Source organism: Gigantopelta aegis, chromosome 3, assembly GCF_016097555.1.
Source record: "Gigantopelta aegis isolate Gae_Host chromosome 3, Gae_host_genome, whole genome shotgun sequence".
NCBI lineage: Eukaryota > Metazoa > Mollusca > Gastropoda > Neomphalida > Peltospiridae > Gigantopelta > Gigantopelta aegis.
In genome coordinates, this window is record NC_054701.1 from 47,857,266 (window position 1) to 47,880,046 (window position 22,781).

General features: G+C 35.4%; 2 protein-coding genes across 7 annotated transcripts in view; one reads left to right on the forward strand and one right to left on the reverse strand.

Annotated features, from left to right (window-relative positions):
• Positions 1 to 2,708: 2,708 nt before the first annotated feature.
• Positions 2,709 to 21,915, reverse strand: LOC121368147 (coiled-coil domain-containing protein 77-like). Its single transcript, XM_041492745.1, has 10 exons — positions 21,802 to 21,915; positions 16,206 to 16,333; positions 15,746 to 15,867; positions 14,659 to 14,796; positions 12,151 to 12,298; positions 8,881 to 9,130; positions 7,706 to 7,919; positions 6,786 to 6,911; positions 6,024 to 6,176; positions 2,709 to 4,901 (listed from the first exon to the last, which is right to left on the reverse strand). The coding sequence occupies exons 1-10, from the start codon at positions 21,819 to 21,821 to the stop codon at positions 4,731 to 4,733; spliced, it is 1,470 nt and encodes a 489-aa protein (XP_041348679.1). The 5' UTR covers positions 21,822 to 21,915; the 3' UTR covers positions 2,709 to 4,730.
• Positions 21,916 to 22,226: 311 nt separating this feature from the next.
• LOC121368148 (lysine-specific demethylase 5A-like) overlaps positions 22,227 to 22,781 on the forward strand; it is a 42,265-nt gene continuing 41,710 nt past the window's right edge. For all 6 annotated transcript variants that reach the window (XM_041492749.1, XM_041492751.1, XM_041492746.1 and 3 more), the window contains exon 1: positions 22,227 to 22,487. In XM_041492749.1, the coding sequence (XP_041348683.1) occupies positions 22,338 to 22,487 (150 nt within the window). In that variant the 5' untranslated portion in view covers positions 22,227 to 22,337. The remainder of the gene's footprint in view (positions 22,488 to 22,781) is intronic.

Below are 22,781 nucleotides of genomic sequence, written 5' to 3' on the forward strand. Positions count from 1 at the left end.
CATGTTTCAAGCACAAGGCTACTTGACACGTTGGTACTAGATGAAATAAAATTGAACATTTATTTTACCCAGATGAAACTATTATTTTTTACAACCAACACACTCACATTTATAACCAATCACAGGACTTGTGGTGTTCACTTCTCTATCAAAAGTTCGGTGCACCTCGAACTTTGACCCAGCCGGAAGTTATTTGGTATAGTACTACCTGCAAAGACTTAAATGACCATAACCACTTCAGGTGTATGAAAATGAATATTCTATATAATAAAATGTGCTTTTAATTTTTTATTATAAAATGAATAGTGAAAAATATGTTGTTTAAAAACTAGGGTCTGTCGCTTTAACACCTTTGCAGAATCAATGTCAACCTTCTCTGTGTCGAGTGCAAAAGAACAATAATACATTTGTCAACTATTTTCCTGGTTCTCAAAGTGGTCATGTTTAGTAAACACAACTGTTCCTACTGAATTTTTTGTTCAATGACACCACTATTTAATTAATCATCAGCTATTGGATGTCAAATATTTGATAATTTTGACATATAGTCTTGGTAGCAATGGATCTTTTATATGCACCATCCCACAAACAGGATAGCACATACCACAGCCTTTGATATACCAATCGTGGTACACTGGCTGGAATGATCCTCCTGGATCCACAACTGTTATGATGAAGATAATCTGGTCTCTGTAGTGCAAATGTAAAGAATCCTAGTTACTTTGAGAGTAGCCCATATTTAAGAAAGGAAATAAAGGTACACATAAGAGCTTGTAAATTTGAGATTTGGTAATTTTGACATAGTCTTAGAGAGTTAGTAGCAATGGATATTGTATATGCACCAGCCCACAGACAGAATAGCACATACCATGCCCCTTGATATAGTCATGCACTGGCTGGGATGAGAATAGGCCCAATGGGTCCACCAATGTGGATTGATCCCAGATCTATCACCCATCAGGCAAGTACTTTACCACTGAGCTACGTTCCGCTCTGCACCTTATAGATACATGCTGAGTCATCTTTTTTCTTTTTATTAAGTTTGTATTGTCATAGACAAATGTGCTTTATGAACTTTTTAGACCGTACTAAGTTACTAAAAGAAACCCTTTCAACCAAGTTTTAAATGCCCAATAGTGTGCAGTTGGATACCTATCAAATATAAAAGCTAGTCAATAAAGAATCTGAGAGTTGTAATCAAATTTCACTGTTTTAAACGGATAAAAACTCAAATTTACCCAAAATAACCCACAAAAGGAATATTTAATGATACCTAGACATTTTAACTACAGCTATTTGTCATGGTTACTTTGACATTTCATTGGATAGAAAGAAACCCGCTTTTGCCATATAAGCCAGTAAATCAGCAAGGGATCTTTCATATACTTTCCCATAGACAGGGCAGTACATACCAAGGCCTTTGATGTACCAGTCATGGGGCACTGGATGGGAAGGGGGGAAAAAGTCCATAAATGGGCAATCAAATCTGTGATTCATCACACCTAGCTTCATCCTGCCTCTAAGCAGAATAATAATGAAACGGTGCCAAGACAATTTCCACTGTGGAAATATCCTACAAGAATTTTAAAGCTTCCTTTCCACCATTTTACACAAGGCCACATAATATACGTTTTAGTTGGTAGCTTTTCCCCTAAAAAATATGGGAGTTTTTTTTTAACTTTAAAAAAAAATAGAAGTATATTAGACGAGAACTTCACTACAGGAAGGTTTTCTTCAATATTTCATGTTGGCATTTACTTTTTAGATGTAATATTTCGGTTTAGCTCTGGGTGATCAGAACATTTTACCAAATTATCTACAAAACCTGTAGCTATTTGGCTACTAAATTTCAATTAGTACACACATTTGTTTTTGCCAAGTTAAAATAATATTTGCCAACTGTTCTTAAAATTAACAACTGCCAAATTTGGCGCAAGGCAGAGCTTGCCCCGATACTTTAGGGAAAATGCTATTTTCAAGAATGTTCTACAATGCCCTTGGTTCTGAAAGATATGTTGGACATGGTAGTGGGTTACAACTTGATAAATACATGGTTAAAAAAAAAATCTTGGGTGGGGCCTTTTTTACATTGGAAGTGGACATTTGTCAAATAAATGGTCAATAAAAAATATTTTCAAGCTTGCAACTTGAACCAAATGGTCAGATGATCAGATTGAAAACATCTTTCTACTGACAGCAGTAAATGAGCAGGAAAGCCATAAAGATCAAGAAAAGTTTGTCATTGTTTAACACCACCACTAGAGCACATCCGTTTATTAATAATCAGCTATTGGATATCCAACATGTAATTTTGACCTGTAGTCATAAGAAGAAAGCTGCTACATTTTTTTTTATTAGCAATAGATCTTTTATATGCACCATCCCACAGACAGGATAGCACATACCATGGCCTTTGATACACCAGTCGTGGTGCACTGGCTAGAAAGGAAGGAAATGGTTTATTTAATGATGCACTCAACACATTTTATTTATGGTTATATGGCATCTGACTGGCTAGAAAGAGAAATAGCCCAATGGGTCAACTGACCGGGATTGATCCCAGACCGACCACACATCAAGCAAGTGCTTTACCCCTAGAGATCAAGAAACACTTGTAAGAATATGTACGGTAAGAATGGCAAACTTTTGATCACCAAATTTACAAGATAAAATTCTCCCACTGATAATATTAAAACATAACTCAAACATACAATAAAAAACATTTTTATTTATTACAAATTTGTATGAAAATAAATAACATAAAATATTTCATATATAAGCATAATTTAACTCATGGAATAAAATGCTTTAGATTTTGCAAACGTATTGTTTTGGAAATGATGATTTCTCAAGTTTTTACCAATAATTCAAATGTGTTTTTCGGTTAATGGTTGTGGGGTTTTAAATTTTAAAACGAAATGCACTGGAGTATTTGTCATGCTAATGTACAGCTGAATTTAACTTTTTCACTAAGTAACCTTTCATGGCATTATTATGCCAGACAGATATTGTCTGGCACAACTTGGGGATATCACTGTTGTGGGAAGCAAAAACAATTCACGTGTTTATTGTAAAAAAAATAAAGAAAAAGAGATAAAATAAACTCCCCATGTTAAAACTTAGATACAATGCAAAACACTTTAATTAGTCATAATGCCATGCATTAAAAACAAGTAATGGGCACTTTGTTGTTTTTAAAATGCAATGCCCTTAGGTAGTATTTCCAAATAAAAATATACAGAACATGCAGAACACAAAGCATTCACTTCATAAAACTCCAACTTGAGAATCATCTTTTTGCAAAACTGACGATTTGAAATGGAAGAATGAATAATAAATAACAATTTCCATGCTTTAAGATATCAATACCAATACAATTTTTGACTTTGCTACAATTTTAAGTACTTCCAGCATCTTTGTCCAAGACAAATGTACATACATATATATATATATATCTATATATATATATCCTATCTTGAAGGTGGGAGTACCTAAAGGTTTTTTAAACTTAAAATCTGAAACATGCCCTGCTTTCTAAATAAACCAGTGATACAGCAACACTAGTCGAGAAAACACTTTGAAATGGTTGCCTCATAAATGGACTAGTATTTTAGGTGTTTTAAATCACTGCTATAAAAGAGGTGCACTTTTCTTTTTTTCCTACAAATAAAACCTTTTGTCAATGTCATTTGCAAAATACTGATATAATAAGCTTCTCACTGTTCCTCCTGAGAAAATAGTTAAAGTTCTGATAATTATCCCTTACAGATTTAATCTCTACCAGTCACACTACAATAACAACTACCATCTGATAACGTGTATGACAATACATTAACAGCTACTGCATGATAACCACGTATAATATTAAATGGTACTGTACACACATAAAGAATGGAAACTGAAAAAGGTCCACAAGCAGTATGGTGACAAGAACAGAAAGGATCATCTCATCCTCACCTCCGACACCCAAAAAGACTGCTGACTTGCAGGTATTCTTTGCAGGTATTTCAGAGTACAGAGTAAAATATTGACTAACAAAACAATAAGCTCTTTTGATCACATTACAGCTAGCCATAAATTTTCTGAGCAAGCATGATATTTTAGTTCACCAATATTGTAAATGCTGATCCAAAGGAATAATTATGATTGTCACCAACAGGTATAACTGCTTCTCTTTATTGGTAAAGTACATTACACTTTTTTGGTATGTGCTTCAAGACTGCAAACATTGGTCACTTTATTTATAAACTGCATTTGTTAAGCTGCTGTAACTGGAAACAGAAGAAACATTTAGCCTATTCTTTCTTACTTCCCCTGGAAGGATATTATTGACGTTGTGTTGGTAACCAATGTTCGAATTCATCATTAACCTGAACCCCATGAAAGAATTCCTCAACGAATTTAGACTATTCCCCCACCACCCCTGATTCTGCTGTCTAGTGAGAAAAATCTGCAGAATTCTGCAAACATGTGGAAGATTTTCATCACTGTTTACATCACGACAATAACAACAGTTTATTCCATAAGCAGTGTGCACCTAATACTGAACAAAATTACTTAATATGCAATCTGTATTCCTCCTGATGCAACACATCTCTCATGTAACTAGACTTTAGAAACCAATATCATATCACAGTCGGTTTGGTCCACAAATTTACTAATGGCAGTCTACAACCACTGGACGGAATTCTGAAGCCATGACAATGTAGAAACCTGCTGATGCTTAGGTTTTACAAATGTCTAAGATCATTTTCTAATCCGTACACTTTGACTTTCAGGTTTTTCAGTTCACCCATCATCTGTTTGGACCGACCTGCTGTTCTCCGAACGTTTCGTAGTATCTGCATGTCAAGGTCATCGGGGCGTTCTACATCCATGTCAGCAGCAAATCCTAAAGTTACCTGTTGAAATGATTAAGAGTACACACAATTATATTAGGTGCAGTTACATACCTAAAAACAACACAATACAAGTCTAGCAAATGTAACAACACTTCAAATTGTAAAACAAATGTATAACCTAAATGAAAGAAAGAAGTGTTTTATTTAACGACGCACTCAACATTTTATTTACGGTTATATGGTGTCAGACATATGGTTAAGAACCACACAAATTTTGAGAGGAAACCCGCTGTCGCCACTACATGGGCTACTCTTTCCGATTAGCAGCAAGGGATCTTTTATTTGCGCTTCCCACAGGCAGGATAGCACAAACCATAGCCTTTGTTGAACCAGTTATGGATCACTGGTTGGTGCAAGTGGTTTACACCTACCCATTTGAGCCTTGCGGAGTACTCACTCAGGGTTTGGAGTCGGTATCTGGATTAAAAATCCCACGCCTCGACTGGGATCCGAACCCAGTACCTACCAGCCTGTAGACCGATGGCCTGCCACGACGCCACCGAGGCCGGTAACCTAAATGAATGTCATACACTAGAGTAACACAATCCAAACCAATTATTTAAATATTTATACATAGTTCCAGTCGAAACATTATGTCACAACTTGAATCACTGGTAAAAATATTCATTGCATCAGGGTTGGTTTTTGTAGCACCATGCAGACTTATATCCCGTTCCAACAAAAGTTTTTTTTTTTGTCAATGCTTCCAGTTAAAAAGAATGAAAACAAAAAACCAAATTGGAAATAATGAAAATGTCCTGTTTTTATATGCAAATGAAATATTGATCAAAATATGAATGCACATGGCAATACTTGGCCATAGTAAAGGATGCTGTCTGCTCATGGAGTCTGAAATGATTAGTTATTGTTATTTTTATCCTATACACATACAAACTGGATCATCAACTAGCAGAGATACATTAACACAAGAATAATCAAATATAATTTTGTATCATAAACTAATCAAGAACATAAGTTTATGGTAGGTAAGATATTACTGCATATACGTATCTTGATGCATCTGTTTAGACAATAACTCAAAGACAATTCTCCCTATTTTTGTACATATCCCACAGTCATCAAGCCCGAGACGGTTGGAAAATGATGAATCAATGTACTTACCTTGTACAGCTGTCTCTCCACATCTTTTAATCTAGTTCTCAGATTTTTGATGTCGTTCTTAAATCCCTCCACCTCAAGATTGCGTCGCTTCTCCAGATCCTGATAGCGCGCATTCATCAGCTGGAGTCTCTTCGTCATTTTACCACTGCGATCCTACACAAACAAACACATGTCCAAAATACTGAAGAACAATACATTAGGTTATATTTTTACCACTGCAATCCTACACAAACAAACACACGTCCAATATACTGAAGAACAATGTTAGGATATGTCGATATCAATATGATAGGATATTTATTCAATCCTACACAAACAGATGTCCAATATATACTGAAGAACAACATGTTATGATATATTTTTACCACTTTGATCCTACACAAACAAACAGAAGTTTAATATACAATATAACCTCTTAAGGCAGTTAGTTGCTTAACAGGGCCTCATTCCACAAAGCAATCTTTGTGCTAATATCACCTAAGTGCATTTCTACATTATGTGCTTATGGTGATCTTAGTGCCAAGATCACTTCGTGGAACGATGTCCTGGTTAGTACATTTGACCATTCTAAGAATAAAAGAAGTGACTGGTAAAGACAAGTGACTGCTTGAGCAGATTTGACACTACCTGTAAACCACACTGAACTGAACATTACAGCAGCTACCAATTATAGCGTATAAACTGCTTGTTAACAAAGAAACCATTTCCTGCTAATATGATTTGCAGTGGTTATAACACTGTCTATATTTAACATTATTAGACCTTAAAGATTTCCCTGGTGACATCTCCTTGTTCCCTGATGCGAGATAATTCGTCCTCCAGCTGTATGACCTGTTCTCGGTACATCTCGGACAGTTTCTGGGATTGCTCCAGTTGATATTCTAGAGACTGTAGGCAAAAGAAAACATACCAATATTTTTTATCGCAGTTAATGCTAAAACAAGCAGAACAGATCGAATATTATCCACACACAAGATGCAAGCTTGATGGGGTGGGGGGTGGGGGGGGGGGGGGTGGGGGGTTGGGGAATAATAAAAAAAAAATTCCAGTGGCTAGGAACAAAATGAACATACAGCTGATATGGGGAGGGGGGAGAGGCCTTAATAACACCTCCATTCTGTACAAGATCTGTTCCATGAAAGTCCAGCCGATAAATGTGGTGCCATATATATTAGTAATTTTGTTCACATTCTTAGCCATGGTAGATCGTTAAGAAAATAAAGTGCTGCTTTTGACATTATTGTTCATTCAACAATGTTATCTATAACCCTGCCATTTGCTTACATAAACTAGAACTCAAATATTTGTTACTGTCATGGATAAGAAAACAGTATATTTCATTCCTTCCAGCCACCCCCAATATTCCACTGACATTTACATAAATCACAGAAAAAGAAATAGAGCTAAACACATACACATACCACACAGTAAAATAAACACAGCAATCTGCTGATGTGTTAATAAATAATAATTAATTAACTTATAAACACCACAGAGATATAAAACAGCAGATTTGTTGTTTGTGCTGAAGCATAGGTATAGGAAGGTGCAAAACAAAAAGTGGGGGGCACAAACACACACACACATAAATACATATATAAATATATAAAAACCATCTCTGCTGCTACACCAGTGTGATGTATCATTAAAGATTAATTCCTGCACTTGGAATTTATGCAGACCTTAACTTCTTCTGATAACTGTCCTTTCTCCAAGTTGTCTTGCCCTGTGAAAATGGAGTCTTTGCTGACATTAAGCTGTGTCTTGCAGGAGTCTAGTTTCTGTAGTAACTTGTCCTTCTCAGCCATCCACTGTCTCTCACTGGCTCGACCTTGGTACCGCAGCTCAAGAAAATCTTTGGTACTGTCGTATAACAGATCCTGTGTTTTATGTAATCTGAAACAAAACAAAAAATTAAAAATAAAATACATATAATATAATAGTCTAGAGAGTATCCAAGTTATCATACTTAAAATACTAAAAGGACTGTTTATTTACAATCAGTGTTTAATCAGCTGCTATTATGTGTAGGTGTCTAACACTGCAGTTTTAACACTTGCCCAAAGCAAAATTAAGCAACTGCTAATTTTTATACTTAGTGGCTACAACATCCAGTATTTGGCTAATACATTTTGATTTAAATTGATCATTTATTAACAATTTTCAAACAACTACCCTTCATATCAGAAAATTGGCTAAAACAAATTTCTTTTCTTTCCAGTGTCACCCTTGCACTTGGTTTGGCAAGCAGCAAAAGATCTATATGTGAACAATATGTACCACATCCTTTCTCTATAAATGTCATACACCATTTGCTGGAAAAGGAAACAAAACAACTTATCCACTGAAGACTATTGGTTCTATGACCTGTCCTCTCAGAAAAATATTCTAACCATCAGGCTACATACCATTCCCTCAAAGATTATAGTGATAATACTAAATTCTGAATCAATTAACTAATTAACAAAAGCCCAACATACTTCTCAGTAAGAGTTTTAATTTTGTATCTGTCTTGCTTTTAGCCATAATAACCATAGACTTAACTCCCTTAACTCCTTAACAAAAGACCAACAAGGGGTGGGATGTAGCCCAGTGGTAAAGCACTCGCTTGATGCATGATCGATTTGGGATCGATCCACATCAGTGGGTCCATTGGGCTTGAATATCAAAGCCTGTGGTATGTGCTATCCTGACTGTGGGATGGCACATATAAAAGATCCCTTGCTACTAATGGACAAATGTATCGGGTTTCCTCTCTAAGACTATATGTCAAAATAACCAAATGTTTGACATCTAATTGCTGATGAAGTGGTGTCGTTAAAAAAAAGAAAAAGAAGGAACAAAAAGCCCAACATACTTCTCGGTAAGAGTTTTAATCTTGTCTTCGTCTCGCTGCAGCCGAGTCTCAAACTCCTCCTCCTTGACTCGCCGGTCCTCCATCATGGCGCTCATCTGGTCCTTGCTCAGCTTGGCCTGCTCCTGCATCTGGGCCTGCAGTGCCTCCACCTGGAGGGACAACACTTGGTTGTCATGTTGGTACTTTGCCTCATGGTCCGGGCTGATGGACGAGTGATGATCCGAAACTGGAGGCTGCTTCTTTTTCAATCCTGTAAATTTGTCACTTAAAATATTTATCTTTGTGGATTGGTATAGCATAAATTTATATGAAGAAATTTTTTCAAAAATTCTAAATTATTAATTTTATTTATTAAAGTAAAAAAAGATTCAATAAAAAGTCATTTGTAACTTAAAACATAAACGAACATGAGCCCAATTCACTTTTTACCAGACATCATATTTTTGTCCGTTTGTCCCCCCCTCCAATAATATATAATAAAATTTCTGTACGTTTTAAAATTAAAATCAGGAGTTAAAAGTAAATGCAGCCACATAGGCTAAAAATAATCCATCATAAGTGCCTGTTGAAGACAAAAAAATAAAAAATCCAAACCTAAGAACTACAACCAATATCGAGTTTCAAACAAAACAATATATCTCTAGGAATGCTATTTAACACCAGACATAAGTTTTTGATTATTTTTCTTGCAAACCTTACATTTTTTTAAAATAAATATCAAAACATAGGATAACTTATGTAACTGAAAATATAACACTGCCTTACACTGGCCTATGACATCATTTAAAATGCTCATTAGTACACTGCTGTCGTCTGTGGCCACTGGTGCATTTATGTGCTAAACATTCCACTGTTTATCAAATAACCTTGCAAACTTAATGCCAATGGCAGGACTCACCCTGCACATTGCAAATTAGCCAATTGCTTATTGCAATTTTTTTTACAAAGTGGCTACAACATTTAAAATTTGGCTAATAAAATATTCTTTAATTAACCACATTTTCATAATTTCAAGAAAATACTCTACATATCTGCAAATTGGCTAAGTCCAAATTTAATTCAGTGCAAGTCCTGCAATGGGTCCTACAAAATTCATTCTACCCAATAATTAATGATACAGTTATCACAATGGGGCTAAATGGTGAACATAGACTAAATGACATCATTCAGCCGTCTATTTCTTGAGAAATATAGATCTTTCCATCACACCAGAAGTGGATGGGTGTCTTTGCAGCCCTCGCTGGTTATGGGAACCTATCTTTTTTTTTCTTTTTTTTTTGCTGAATTAAGGTTCCAGCACGCTTTTCTGGGCCCACACCTCAGCTATCTGGGCTGTCTGTTCAGGACAGTGGGTTAGTTAGTTGGTCAGTGGTTAGTGAGAGAGAAAAGGGTGTAGTGGCCTTACGCCTACCCATTGAGTCTTTAAGCACTTGCTCTGGGTTGGAGCCGGTACTGGGCTGCGAACCCTGTACCTACCAGCCTGTACAGGGCTAGAAATGAAAAAAAAAATCTACATGCACCAGGTGTATGCTGAAAAAAAAGTTACATGCACCATTAAAATTCTGCATGCACCAAAAATAAGGTAAATCCTGTTAACAATGAGGAAAATACTATTTTAATTACCTTGATTACAGTGTTGATTATCATTTTCTTTTTAATTTAACTGTCTTAATTGTCACTATCAGTATCACTGTCTGACATGCCTTACAGAAATCTATAATAGGCATATTACAAAAACGTACAAATATTTGTGTTTTGTATTAAGCAAGTTATCAACTTTTTTAACTCGATAAGATCTGTTGGTATAATATAAATTAGCCTATGGAATTCGACGAGAAGTTGTGATTGAAATAATCACTGGCTGACTTCGAGTCAACTATGTGAGTAACGCACCTGCACGTTCGCAATCATCTGATCAAGTGCCCATATCTGAGGTCGAAAATGTTCAAGGCAGTTACGGTACTTTGTATTGATCACAGATCTGGCGGAGTTCAATTTGTCAGTGACGACAACAACTGTGTTATGCACGTGGATACCCCAAAGTCGGTCTCTACCACCTTCCCTAATACTGTTCACGGATATAACCGAGTTTATTGCCGGCAATTTTCGCAAATATATATTGTTGTAAGTAGGATTATGGGATACAAAATGGATGCACCCATAAGATAAAAGTTATCGTTTTCATGTGGCGAACAGATTACGAAATGCATACACAAAATTCAACAACTTGAGTCTGAATCTGGTAGACAACAGGATACTAGTATACGCAATACACAGTACTTGAAAAATATTAGCATGCACCGCGTGCACCCAGTTTTAAAAGTTACATGCACACGCAAAAATCAGCATGCACTGGTGCATGTACTAACACTACATTTCGAGCCCTGCTGTAGTCCGATGGCTTAACCACTGTGCCATCGAGGCCGGTGGGAAGCTATCATCCTCGCTCAAAGAGTAATTTTTAGTTCCCCTTAGCATGTGAATTGATATGGTATCAATAGGGTATTTTCTTAAATGACTCTACATAATCAAAGGGAATTAATTAATCATTCCCTCAATTTGTTGTTCACACTGTGGTCCGTATCTGTCAGGTATGCCAAACATTTTTTTTATAAATAATAAGATTAATCCTTACAATTGATATGATATATGATATAGGATCTCTTTTATATTCTCTTGGGTTCTCTTAGGCAGGAAGCAGGTTCCAAGTCTGCATATAGTTGAATTTTTAAGTTTACGAAGTAAAGTTTGTTTGTTTTATTTAACGACGCCGCTAGAGCACATTGATTTTTTTATCTTATCATCGGCTACTGGACGTCAAACATATGGTCATTCTGACACTGTTTTTAGAGGAAACCCGCTGTCGCCACATAGGCTACTCTTTTTACGACAGGAAGCAAGGGATCTTTTATTTGCGCTTCCCACAGGCAGGATAGCACAAACCATGGCCTTTATTGAACCAGTTATGGATCACTGGTCGGTGCAAGTGGTTTACACCTACCCATTGAGCCTTGCTGAGCACTCACTCAGGGTTTGGAGTCGGTATCTGGATTAAAAATCTCAAACCTCGACTGGGATCCGAACCCAGTACCTACCAGCCTGTAGACTGATGGCCTGCCACGACGCCACCGAGGCCGGTAAATTTACGAAAACTAAACATACTTTGGAGGATAAGTAACTGGTCTTATTAACGACACACATCCACATTTTGTGTAACAAAATGGATGCTTGATGTGCAGGTGATTACTTATCAAAGACTTTTCAATATACCTTTAGCTGACTGCGTTTTTCTGTGAACTTTCTGTTCAATGATTGCCTTTGCTGGAGGCTCTTTCATGAAGTACGTCACCTCACCATCTGGACTGATGCCAAGGGCAAGTAACTGCTGAATCTTCTTCTTGTCTTCCAACTCACGAATCTGTAAAACACAGACATTAAAAAAATTAAGTTATAGAATGATGTCACAATGGCTATTAACTTTTGTGAAGATGAAATATTAAAAGATTGTATTTCACATTTAAAAAAAATATAGGCTAGTGTTTGTATGCTTGGCTGTGTAAAATAACTTGTGAGGAGACGACATCTTCAAAAAAATGCCTGCAATTCTAAAAGAATGCCTAATGATTATTTATTTTTTGTGTGCAAATTGTAAAACTTAATTTTGCTTGTTTGTCAAGTTAAAAATTAACCATGCTGAAAATAATCAGTTATGAATATCAGATTTACCAGTATTGACAGAAGGTGAAGTGAAAAAGCAACTGCTAAAAATATTATTCTATTTTATGTTAGAAATACATTGCTATCAGTTTTAAGTAAACATTTTATTGCACTTACTTTTAGAACAGTAACTATTTGACATTTTGTATAGATTTGTTACTGGCACTGATGAAAGAAAACATTACAGATTTATCAGTATTTTTTTGGTATAATTTTGTCATGTTCTGATTTAATTTGAAAAGGTTCCAAATTGTACACTTTATCCAACTGTAATATTTTGCTATTAAATATTTCTATTTTGGTAATAAAATTTAAGCAAACAATATTTTTTTATCTTCATGAAAGGAAACCAGCTGGCTAAACGAACCATACGTAACTGATTAATTGCAAATGGCACAACATATGTTCTGCATCCACATAAAACAAGGGTCCAACAAGATACTTAGTGAGCTATTTAGCAATCTATGTGATTTTGTTTTTAAAACTGGAATGGGTCCAAAATATTATGGCAACACTAGTGTTAACAATGAGGCATGTGAGAAAAGATAATGCTAATTAGCTGAATAAAGAAAGAAATGTTTTATTTAATAAAGCACTCAACACATTTTAAGGTTATATGGCGTCACACAGATATTGAGAGAGGAAACCTTAGTACATACCACGGCCTTTAATATACCAGTTGTAGTGCACTGGCTGGAACGAGAAATAGCCCACTGGGCCCACTGATGGGGATCGATCCCACCCCAACCATGCATCAAGCAAGCGCTGTACCATTGGGCTACGTCCCACCCCAACCACAGGGGACAATATTTTGAAATCTGAGGGAACCGGAAGTCGGTTTACGTGGTTTTTACCTAGGTAACCAATGATTCGGTTACGTGAATTATATTTGTGTAACCCATGGGTTACCTGATCGGTTACCTCAATATTACGTTGAAATTATATTTTAAATACATAGTTTTTAGCTGAAACATAAAGTTAAAACAAATACAAAAGAAAACATTTTACACACAAAAAAAATTGTCTTTAATGCTTGCTATAGTTAACTATTATAAAAGAACTGAATATCAGCCCCAGTACTGAAACAAAATATAGGGGCGTAGCCAGAAATTTTCTTAGCATTACGCACGCCAAAGGCGTATCCGAGCAGGAATATTCGGGGGGGCCTCCCCCTGTGAAAAGTTTGAAACTCAGGATGTCTGTAGATGCAATCTGAGCCTTTTTTTTTTTTTTTTTTTTAAATCTTTTTAAGAGGACATTTTAGAGAACAATTAGCCTACAGACAGCCTCGACCTATTGCCGGATTTTGTTTTTGCATTACACACATGCGTACTGTGCGTAATGGGCGTTACACCTTTGAAAATATATACATAATCATTTGGAGGGATTCCTTTTTGTGTTTTGTGGTGGCTATGCTACTTTCACTTTATCGATGGTACTTCCATACTACAGTGACGTTCCAAATGTTTGTTTTTTTAAAGCTCATTGTGTGATGTTAGTATTTTTCAATTTTTGTGACACTTTTGGATTCCTGTTTACGTTAAAACTGTTTTTAACATGTGTAAAATTATAGGCAATCCAATATTATGTCTACATATATTCCTTTAGAGATAAAATAGCAGCAGATAATTTAGCCTTCCCCAGTGGTCTGAGCACATTTCTTTAAAACGTTTGGCTCGACTCTATACTGAACATTTACTTTAGACTGGTTGCAAATTACAACTGTTGAAATATAACGTTGTTTACTGATTTTCTGCGCTTCAAGTATCTAAAATTCAGCCTAAAACATTTGTCGAAATACTAGTAATATGTCTGCGTGAATAAACGTCCTGTAATCGTGAAGTTTGCAAGTTTTAATTTCTGAAAGTTTACAGGTCATGACGTAACCAGTTTGCAGTTCGCGTAAATTTAACTTTGCGTAACCAACACGCGAACAGAACGGCGGTTTGCGTGAAATATTGTGCCCTGCAATCAGCTGAATAGATTACTGCCTGGTGATACCGAACAAGATGGTCTCTGTTCAAATAAATGTTTTGAACAACTTATGGCTTAGAACATTACCTTTAGTCTATCGTTTTCTGCATACAGCCTGAGGACATGTTCTCGCTCTTGAAAAAGGTAGACCTGCATGTCACTGAGGGCTTTCTGCAGCTCCACAATTTCCTCTTCTCGCTGCCTCAACTCCCACTGAATCTTGTGCTACAAATTAATTATACAGCGTTAAAACATGAATATCCAAGGAACAATGTAGCCAATTTCATGGTATTGATCAGAGAACATTTTATTCAGTATTGTGTCGCTATTTGCTACACAAATTTCTCAGATTGCCACACAATTTTAAATTGTTCAATAATAGTTCCTACTCGAATTTCAACTGATCACACCGGCCTCGGTGGCGTCGTGGTTAGGCCATTGGTCTACAGGCTGGTAGGTACTGGGTTCGGATCCCAGTTCGAGGCATGGTGTTTTTAATCCAGATACCCGACTCCAAACCCTGAGTGAGTGCTCCGCAAGGCTCAATGGGTAGGTGTAAATGGCTTCAAGACCAGTGCTCCATAACTGGTTCAACAAAGGCCATGGTTTGTGCTATCCTGCCTGTGGGAAGCGCAAATAAAAGATCCCTTGCTGCCTGTCGTAAAAGAGTAGCCTATGTGGCGACAGCGGGTTTCCTCTCAAAATCTGTGTGGTTCTTAACCATATGTCTGACGCCATATAACCGTAAATAAAATGTGTTGAGTACGTCGTTAAATAAAACATTTCTTTTTCTTTTCAACTGATCACCAACTGTCGCTATTCAAAATTTTAAAAACAAAACGTTCCCTGCTGATAGAGGGATGAAATAATGTCAAATTGAAAACTATATATCATAAATAAAGGTCAGCATTTTTTATTGCAGATCAAATTTGTTCCACTTTGTAAAAATTATTTCATTTAAAAAAAAAAAAAAAAAAAAAAAAAAAAAAAACCTGAGATGAAATAAAATGCTGTACATTTATATCTCTGTAAGACTACCCCTACCCAACTCATGTACGCTGGTGCCCTAAATTGAAAAATTATTTGCTTAGTACCAAAAATTATAATACATATTAAGCATTTATTACTCTGACTAGCTAAACATGATTGAGATTTTATTAAACGCTGCTCTAACCTGTTCTTCGTATGTGACTCTGTATTCATCTATTTTAGAAACTAGATGATCGTGTTCATCGTCATACTCAGCTATTTTTTTCCTGTAATATTCCAGTAATTCACGAGAGGGTCGAAGATGACCTAAAAATAATTTTAAATGAATAAAAGCTAAATTAAAAACATGTCAGTTTAAATTACGAAATTTAATTCCTAAATAAAACTTATATTAGTGAACAGCAGAAGGAACTTTCCATTAGTTTTAACTGAAATCAAATAGATATATGTCTGTAATAGGTAATTTAAGTAATTTTACTGACTCGATTTGTTGCAAGGATAGCCACAAGAGACAAGCACATATAGTGGTTGGAAAGACAAGGACTGGGATGTGGACATGGACAGCAAAAGACATTGAATTGCTAGATCAGGAAGAAATGAGATGAAATTGGGATAAGTGTTTTAAAAGTGTTCACAAAACTCACCCAATCTCTCATTGATGCTTGGTAAATCCTTTGACAACTTCTTGCGGTCAACATCAAATGTGCCATTTAACATATCATTGTTCCCAGCGATACTTCTATCCAGTTTAGGGCTGTGAGGTGACCTGGAGCTATTATAATTAACATTAATTTAAATGATGATTTCAACATTGATGAAACGTATTACTATACATGTATGTATTTATGAATGTGATCCCCTAATGTTTAGTGTATAGTTAATTTAACACATGTATTATTCATGAAGGGCATGACCACTTTTGCTGTTTCTATAAGAGGTGATATTACAAACGAAATCAAGTCTTAATTTGTTTCATATTAAAATATACTGCAACAAAAGAGCATTACTCATGGCTAATTAACCTCGAAATTGAAAGAAACATATCCAATGAGTCAGTGGTCACAAAAATAATATTCACTGTTAATTTTTTCGCATGCATGGTCGGTTCTAGTCGAAGACAAATATGTTTTAATTTAGCAATAAAATACACTTTTTATTATTTATTGGCGTATTAGAAATAAACTACATGACATCTAAATATTACAAGCATGTGGTACTAGTACTGATATAGGCTTTTAATGATACTTAGTAATAGTAGATCCATATATACCATCACGAAATAAAGTGGACTTTGTATGGTCGAAACTTTGCAGTTTTCAGAGCATGCCATATGGCATTTGGCATCTAGTAGTTTTGTAATACAATATATATTTTTTAGGATTAACAAAAAGCTATTTAAGGCCAAGCTAACACACATTTTTTTTTGGTGGGGGAAATCATGCAAATCAGCGGACGCTGATCGGATCATAGTTGTGATTGAATCATTAGGGTGGAGACAGCATATATCCCCCATTTATATCATCTGTAAATCAATCAGAGGGTTGGTACAACATGTACGATTTCTTGAGTGGAGTGCTTCTTTGTCAGCAGTGAGGGATCGCTAATGAATTTATCAAGTTTATTTTCATCGTTCGACGATGAATACTTTCCCGCAACATATTTTGGGACATCCGGGAGCAAATTTTCAATTCTTTGAGGCTTGCTATTTAATTTGTAAACCAATTTCCAAATAAAAATAATAACCTGGTCATCTTCTTTACCTTTTCTTCCTTCTATTTCTCCTCTTTGTTAGAAAATTTGGAACAAGTTATAATCATTATGTTCTATTTTTATTGCTTGCAAAATATTCATATTGTAAAATGTGGGGAGAGGCCCTAATATAGAATAACAAGGCGTGCACTTGGGATTTTTTTTTACTTGCCATTTGAGCAAATCGTGTCAACACTTAAAAGTCTTGTACTTGAAATAGGAGATCAGTTTCAATGGGCATATATATGCAACTCGGCTTTAAACTATATCAATGTTTATAAAGAGGTAGTTGTTATGCAAATAGCTAGATTTTTATTACTATGTCTACCCTTCAAATGAGTACTAAATTGGCTGTTATACAACAAAGTTTCCACACATTCAGCTAATATTATTTATAAAATATCACAACACTTTAGTTTATCTATAAAAATTAAAAAAAACTATGTCCACATTCGGACACAACACTATATGTCCACATTCGGACATAACACTATTTGGGCAATTTTATAAATCAGAATTTAGACCTATTCGGAATTCCAATCAAGCCACACATTCAACAACGACAGGATTCCAACACTTTCTGACCTTGAAGTAGTGTGGGCAGAATCAAAGATGTATGCACATGTAAATGCAGCACCTTTGAACGCAATTTATGTAATGCCACATAGGCCTTTTGTTTCAATTTTGCTTCATTGCTTTGATTTCAATATTAATTCCTACTGAATTCCTATCGCCCAAACGAGCACTCCCAATTAACTACATACTGGTAAACAAAATTGGTCGAAGTGTTCTGAATACTTTTTATTTTAATTGACTGGTTGGCCTCCAAATTTACCCAAAAAATCAATCTAATTAAAATTAGCTCCACTATTACATGTGGATCTAACAGCAGCCAGTTGGAGCTCATGTCCACCAATCAAAACCTTACTTGCAGAATCATGCCAATGATTTAAAAATAATTTGAAAACATTCCGAATTATCCTGAGGGTATACGATGTTTCATGTAAATTACATGGCTGTTAACAAAAGTACAATGTTGTGACTGAAATTTCAAGGTACAGGGCATTCAAAATGGTAATGTTTTATATGACAATTGTAGTCCACTTTAAACATGTATTTCTCCCATCCCACACCCTGTTATTTATTTTATTGGATAAAAACATTAATTTGATGGGTCCTGCAGTGAACCTATATTAATGGAAATAGCAGTGGCCTAGGCAGGATTTTGTATGGGGGGGGGGGGGGGGGGGGCACTTGTGTACTGAGATATGACAGGAACCTTTTTAAAGTTATTAATAAGCGAAAAAGTAAAAAATTCCCGGAATTGGGGGGGGGCAATTACGTTTTGTCACATCCCATAATTCCCACACTCCTTAGTGCACGTTGCGTAGTTCTCGAATGATCCCATTATTCAATCGTAAATAATAAAGAAGTAACATACCGCTGGTCGGTAAATGTTATATTTGACCGGATCAACTTTATTAAGTTTCAACATCTATAATACGCAATCTAATATCTCCCAGCAGAACTATTACATTGTAACAGTGTTCAAACTCACACGTGCTGTTCATCATATGATGTGACATCGGGTACGGCCATTACTTCAAAGGGAGTGAGTAGCACATTTAAATTAAAGGTGGGGTTTTTTCACTTAATTTACAACTACTGTAGTAACGTTTTTTGTAGTTTTTTAATTACAAAAACCATACCAAAAATCATTTAATTTTTTTTAAATAATAACAATAAAATATTTGAGAAAAAAAGTATGAAACATATGTACACACCTTTTTACAAAATAAGATCGTCTGCTTAAAATAACACAGCAAATGATAGTGCAGGTGCACATTAAGTCAATACTTTACTTTCTACGTCTGTTCGGACTATGTAAATAGCGGATTGGACGTGTTGCGATAGATCCCAAATATGTGTTAACGCAAATGGATGAATTAAAACAAAAAGTTGTATTCTTCTACCAAAACTGTATTATATCAGACAATGTAGGCTTTATTACTAAAAACTACGACACAACAGACTAATTTGCATATCCAGGTCAGACTTGTTCGTAATCGATCGGAAAACCAAAACGAAACTTATTCGATGTCAGGTTTTTAAAAAAATATATACAATTAGATAAATTTTAAAACATTTTTATGAGTTCAAGTATACGCGATAAGAGCAACTTTGGGAATCTTTATTGGGAAACTGTTGGGTCGTAATTGGGAAAAGGTTTGATATTGGATTGGGAATTTACTTTAGGGGAATGGGGCCGTTCATCGGCCCCAAAATGTATGGTAGATTATACCCATCCGATGGTACCTAAAGGGGGGGTCAGTGGGGCAAAGAAAACGGCCGAAGTGATCGGGTTGACATTACGGAAACCGAAAACGGCCTAAGTAATTCTCATTTTACAAAAGAAGAACAAAAACTGAAAAGACTGAAAAAATAATTTCCACAATTTTTCTGACGACGGAAATCCGTCTCACGGCGGACAGTTAACAGCCATGAAATTACGAATGCCTTAGTTAGACCAGTAGAACTAATTTTAATCAGATTGCTAACAACGCTGCGTAGTCCCCAATGTCCAGGTAACATTTCGTCTCTAAATAATAATTTAAATATTGACCAATCACATTTCGCCTTTTATAACGTTATTTGGGAGCATATAAATTCTAAAAATATCGGGCGAGTCTATTTTAGTGGCCGCAGTACAGCAAACCATACCAATACGTACGGGATAGGTTATCAGTCTTCAATTTTACATTACAAATTATTTATTTTATAAAATAAAACATGTTTTAAGGCATTCATAATTCACACGAAACATGTCGTATACAGACTTTTAGTGGCCGCAGTACAGCGAACCATACCAATACGTACGGGATGGGTTATCAGTCTTCAATTTTACATTACAAATTATTTATTTTATCAAATAAAACATGTTTTAAGGCATTCATAATTCACACGAAACATGTCGTATACAGACTGATAACCCATCCTGTACGTATTGGTATGGTTTGCTGTATTGCGGCCACTAAAATAGACTCGCCCGATATTTTTAGAATTTATATGCTCCCAAATAACGTTATAAAAGGCGAAGTGCGATTGGTCAATATTTAAATTATTATTTACAGACGAAATGTTACCTGGACATAGTAGTCTACGCAGTGCTGTTAGCAATCTGATTAAAATTAGTTCTACTGGTCTAAATAAGGCATTTGTAATTCACACAAAATGTCGTATACGCTCAGGATAATTCGGAATGTTTTCAAATTATTTTCAAATCACTGGCATGATTCTGCAAGTAAGGTTTTGATTGGTGGACATGAGCTCCAAATGGCTGCTGTTAGATCCACATGTAATAGTGGAGCTAATTTTAATTGGATTGCCAAAAAATACGTATTGGTTTTTCTGCATATTATACATACTGGAGAATCAGTAAATTGAATTATTATCAAAATTAACTTTTTGGTTATTTTATAAACATTACATTTCGGACATTCCAAAATAATACTTTGTAATGCATTTGCAAAATGTCGGCCACCAGACGGATGACTAACGATGCGGTTTTCTTGCCTGACATTATTTTTACTTGCCTGGGATGACTGGGCGACCATAAAATGCACACACTGGGATAATGACCATTGGCCAATCCCCAGACCGCTACTGTTTTGGAACGGAAATAAATACTGTTCAAACCAATTTCCAAATAAAAGAATTTTCTATATTATTTCTACTTCTATTACTGATTTAAATAGTCAAATTTATGGCTAGCTCTGGGTTAGCAGACAAGTTTGTCAACGGTATAATATCCGCCCGGTCCCCTCCATTATTATTTTTAGTTAGGGTTGAGGGTTGAGGGTTAGGGTTAGGGTTAGGGTTAGGGTTAGGGTTGGGGTTAGGGTTGGGGTTATGGCTGGGGTTAGGGCTAGGGTTGGGGTTAGGGTTGGAGTTAAGGTTAGGGTTAGGGTTAGGGGAAGGGGGGACCGGGCGGATATTTTTCCCCCTAAAATTTTATAATTAATCAAACATGAAACAAATTAAAAAATATATCAATTTCTTAAATGATGGGAGATAACTCCTGGAACCATAAAAAGCAATGTGATGCACCAGTTATCTTTCTTGTATTTTTAACTGTCAAACATTTTAAAACTTAAATATATGCAATAATCGATTCCTTCATCAGTGGAACTGACATAAATTAAAAACAACTTTATGTTTACATAATAATGGGAACAACCAAATTAAACCTATTATTCAAATAATCTGTACGATACAATTCGTGTTTCAAGTTTCAACATGATGCACGTCTCCTCATTTCACAAATGTAAAGGTTCTTAGTTATATATTTTTTACATATACACATAGATCTGGATGTGGAATATTGTAAAAACAATAACACGAAAACGTCACTGACACAATGCACAACGTATATGATATTTATTAAATGAATCTTTCTCATTTTACAGTTTAAGCGTGCATAGAGATACTCACCTCGCACCTGGTACCGCCATTTTGTAGTTCCGCTATAAACAATTTTTTTTATTTAGATTATTAAAAATTATGTATTTATAAGACGGTATTCATTATAAATATTGCTTATATGTCCAACAAAATTATTTTATTGTCATTTTTTTAATTTAATTTATATTTATAAATTGTTCCTTAGCGAATGACATTTTCATGACCTCGGTAATCAATATATTACTACGCAGGATTATACATACTTGCAAAACCTATCCTTTTGTGCTTACATTTTGTAACATCAAAATATAGCTTCTGTTCACAAATATATGGTCAATATTTAAATATTTTGGTGTTTCAATACGAATTACACTTCAAGTAGGCGATGATTGGTACACACCGACCTACGTCTTTGCGCATTAACATGATGTTGAGTTTGCTGTTAGGCATTATTTTGGACATGATGTTTTCCTTGGATTTTATGTGAAAATAACATTCTTGAGAAGTTGGAATATTGTATTTTGTGTAATTATTCGAGGTCGTCTTGTTGTGTATGATCAGTCGTAATGGATGATCCATACAAACATTTCGAGCCACCTCCGGAGGCACCCGTTTTCACGCCAACAGAAGAGGAGTTTGCAGATCCTTTAGCTTACGTCGAAAAGATCCAACCCATTGCAATTAAAAGTGGAATCTGCAGAATAAAGCCACCACCGGTTTGGACAATATCAATTTTGTTTTTCTTTAAGTAGCATCATGAATTATACTTAGTTGAAAAAAATTTGCACTGTTAAAATTATGTGACAAGTTCTCTATTTCATAACAAACTTGAAACGTATTGTACGTGCACATTCTAACATTTGACATGGCGACGCTTTGTTTGGTCGTTTTAAGAAGCATTACTGAAAAAATATTTTTCGTTTAACAAATGTTAATATTATTGTTAGATTAATTTCCTATGGTTGAAAATGTTTACAATATAAAATAGAAGTGCACTGAAAAAAGAAATT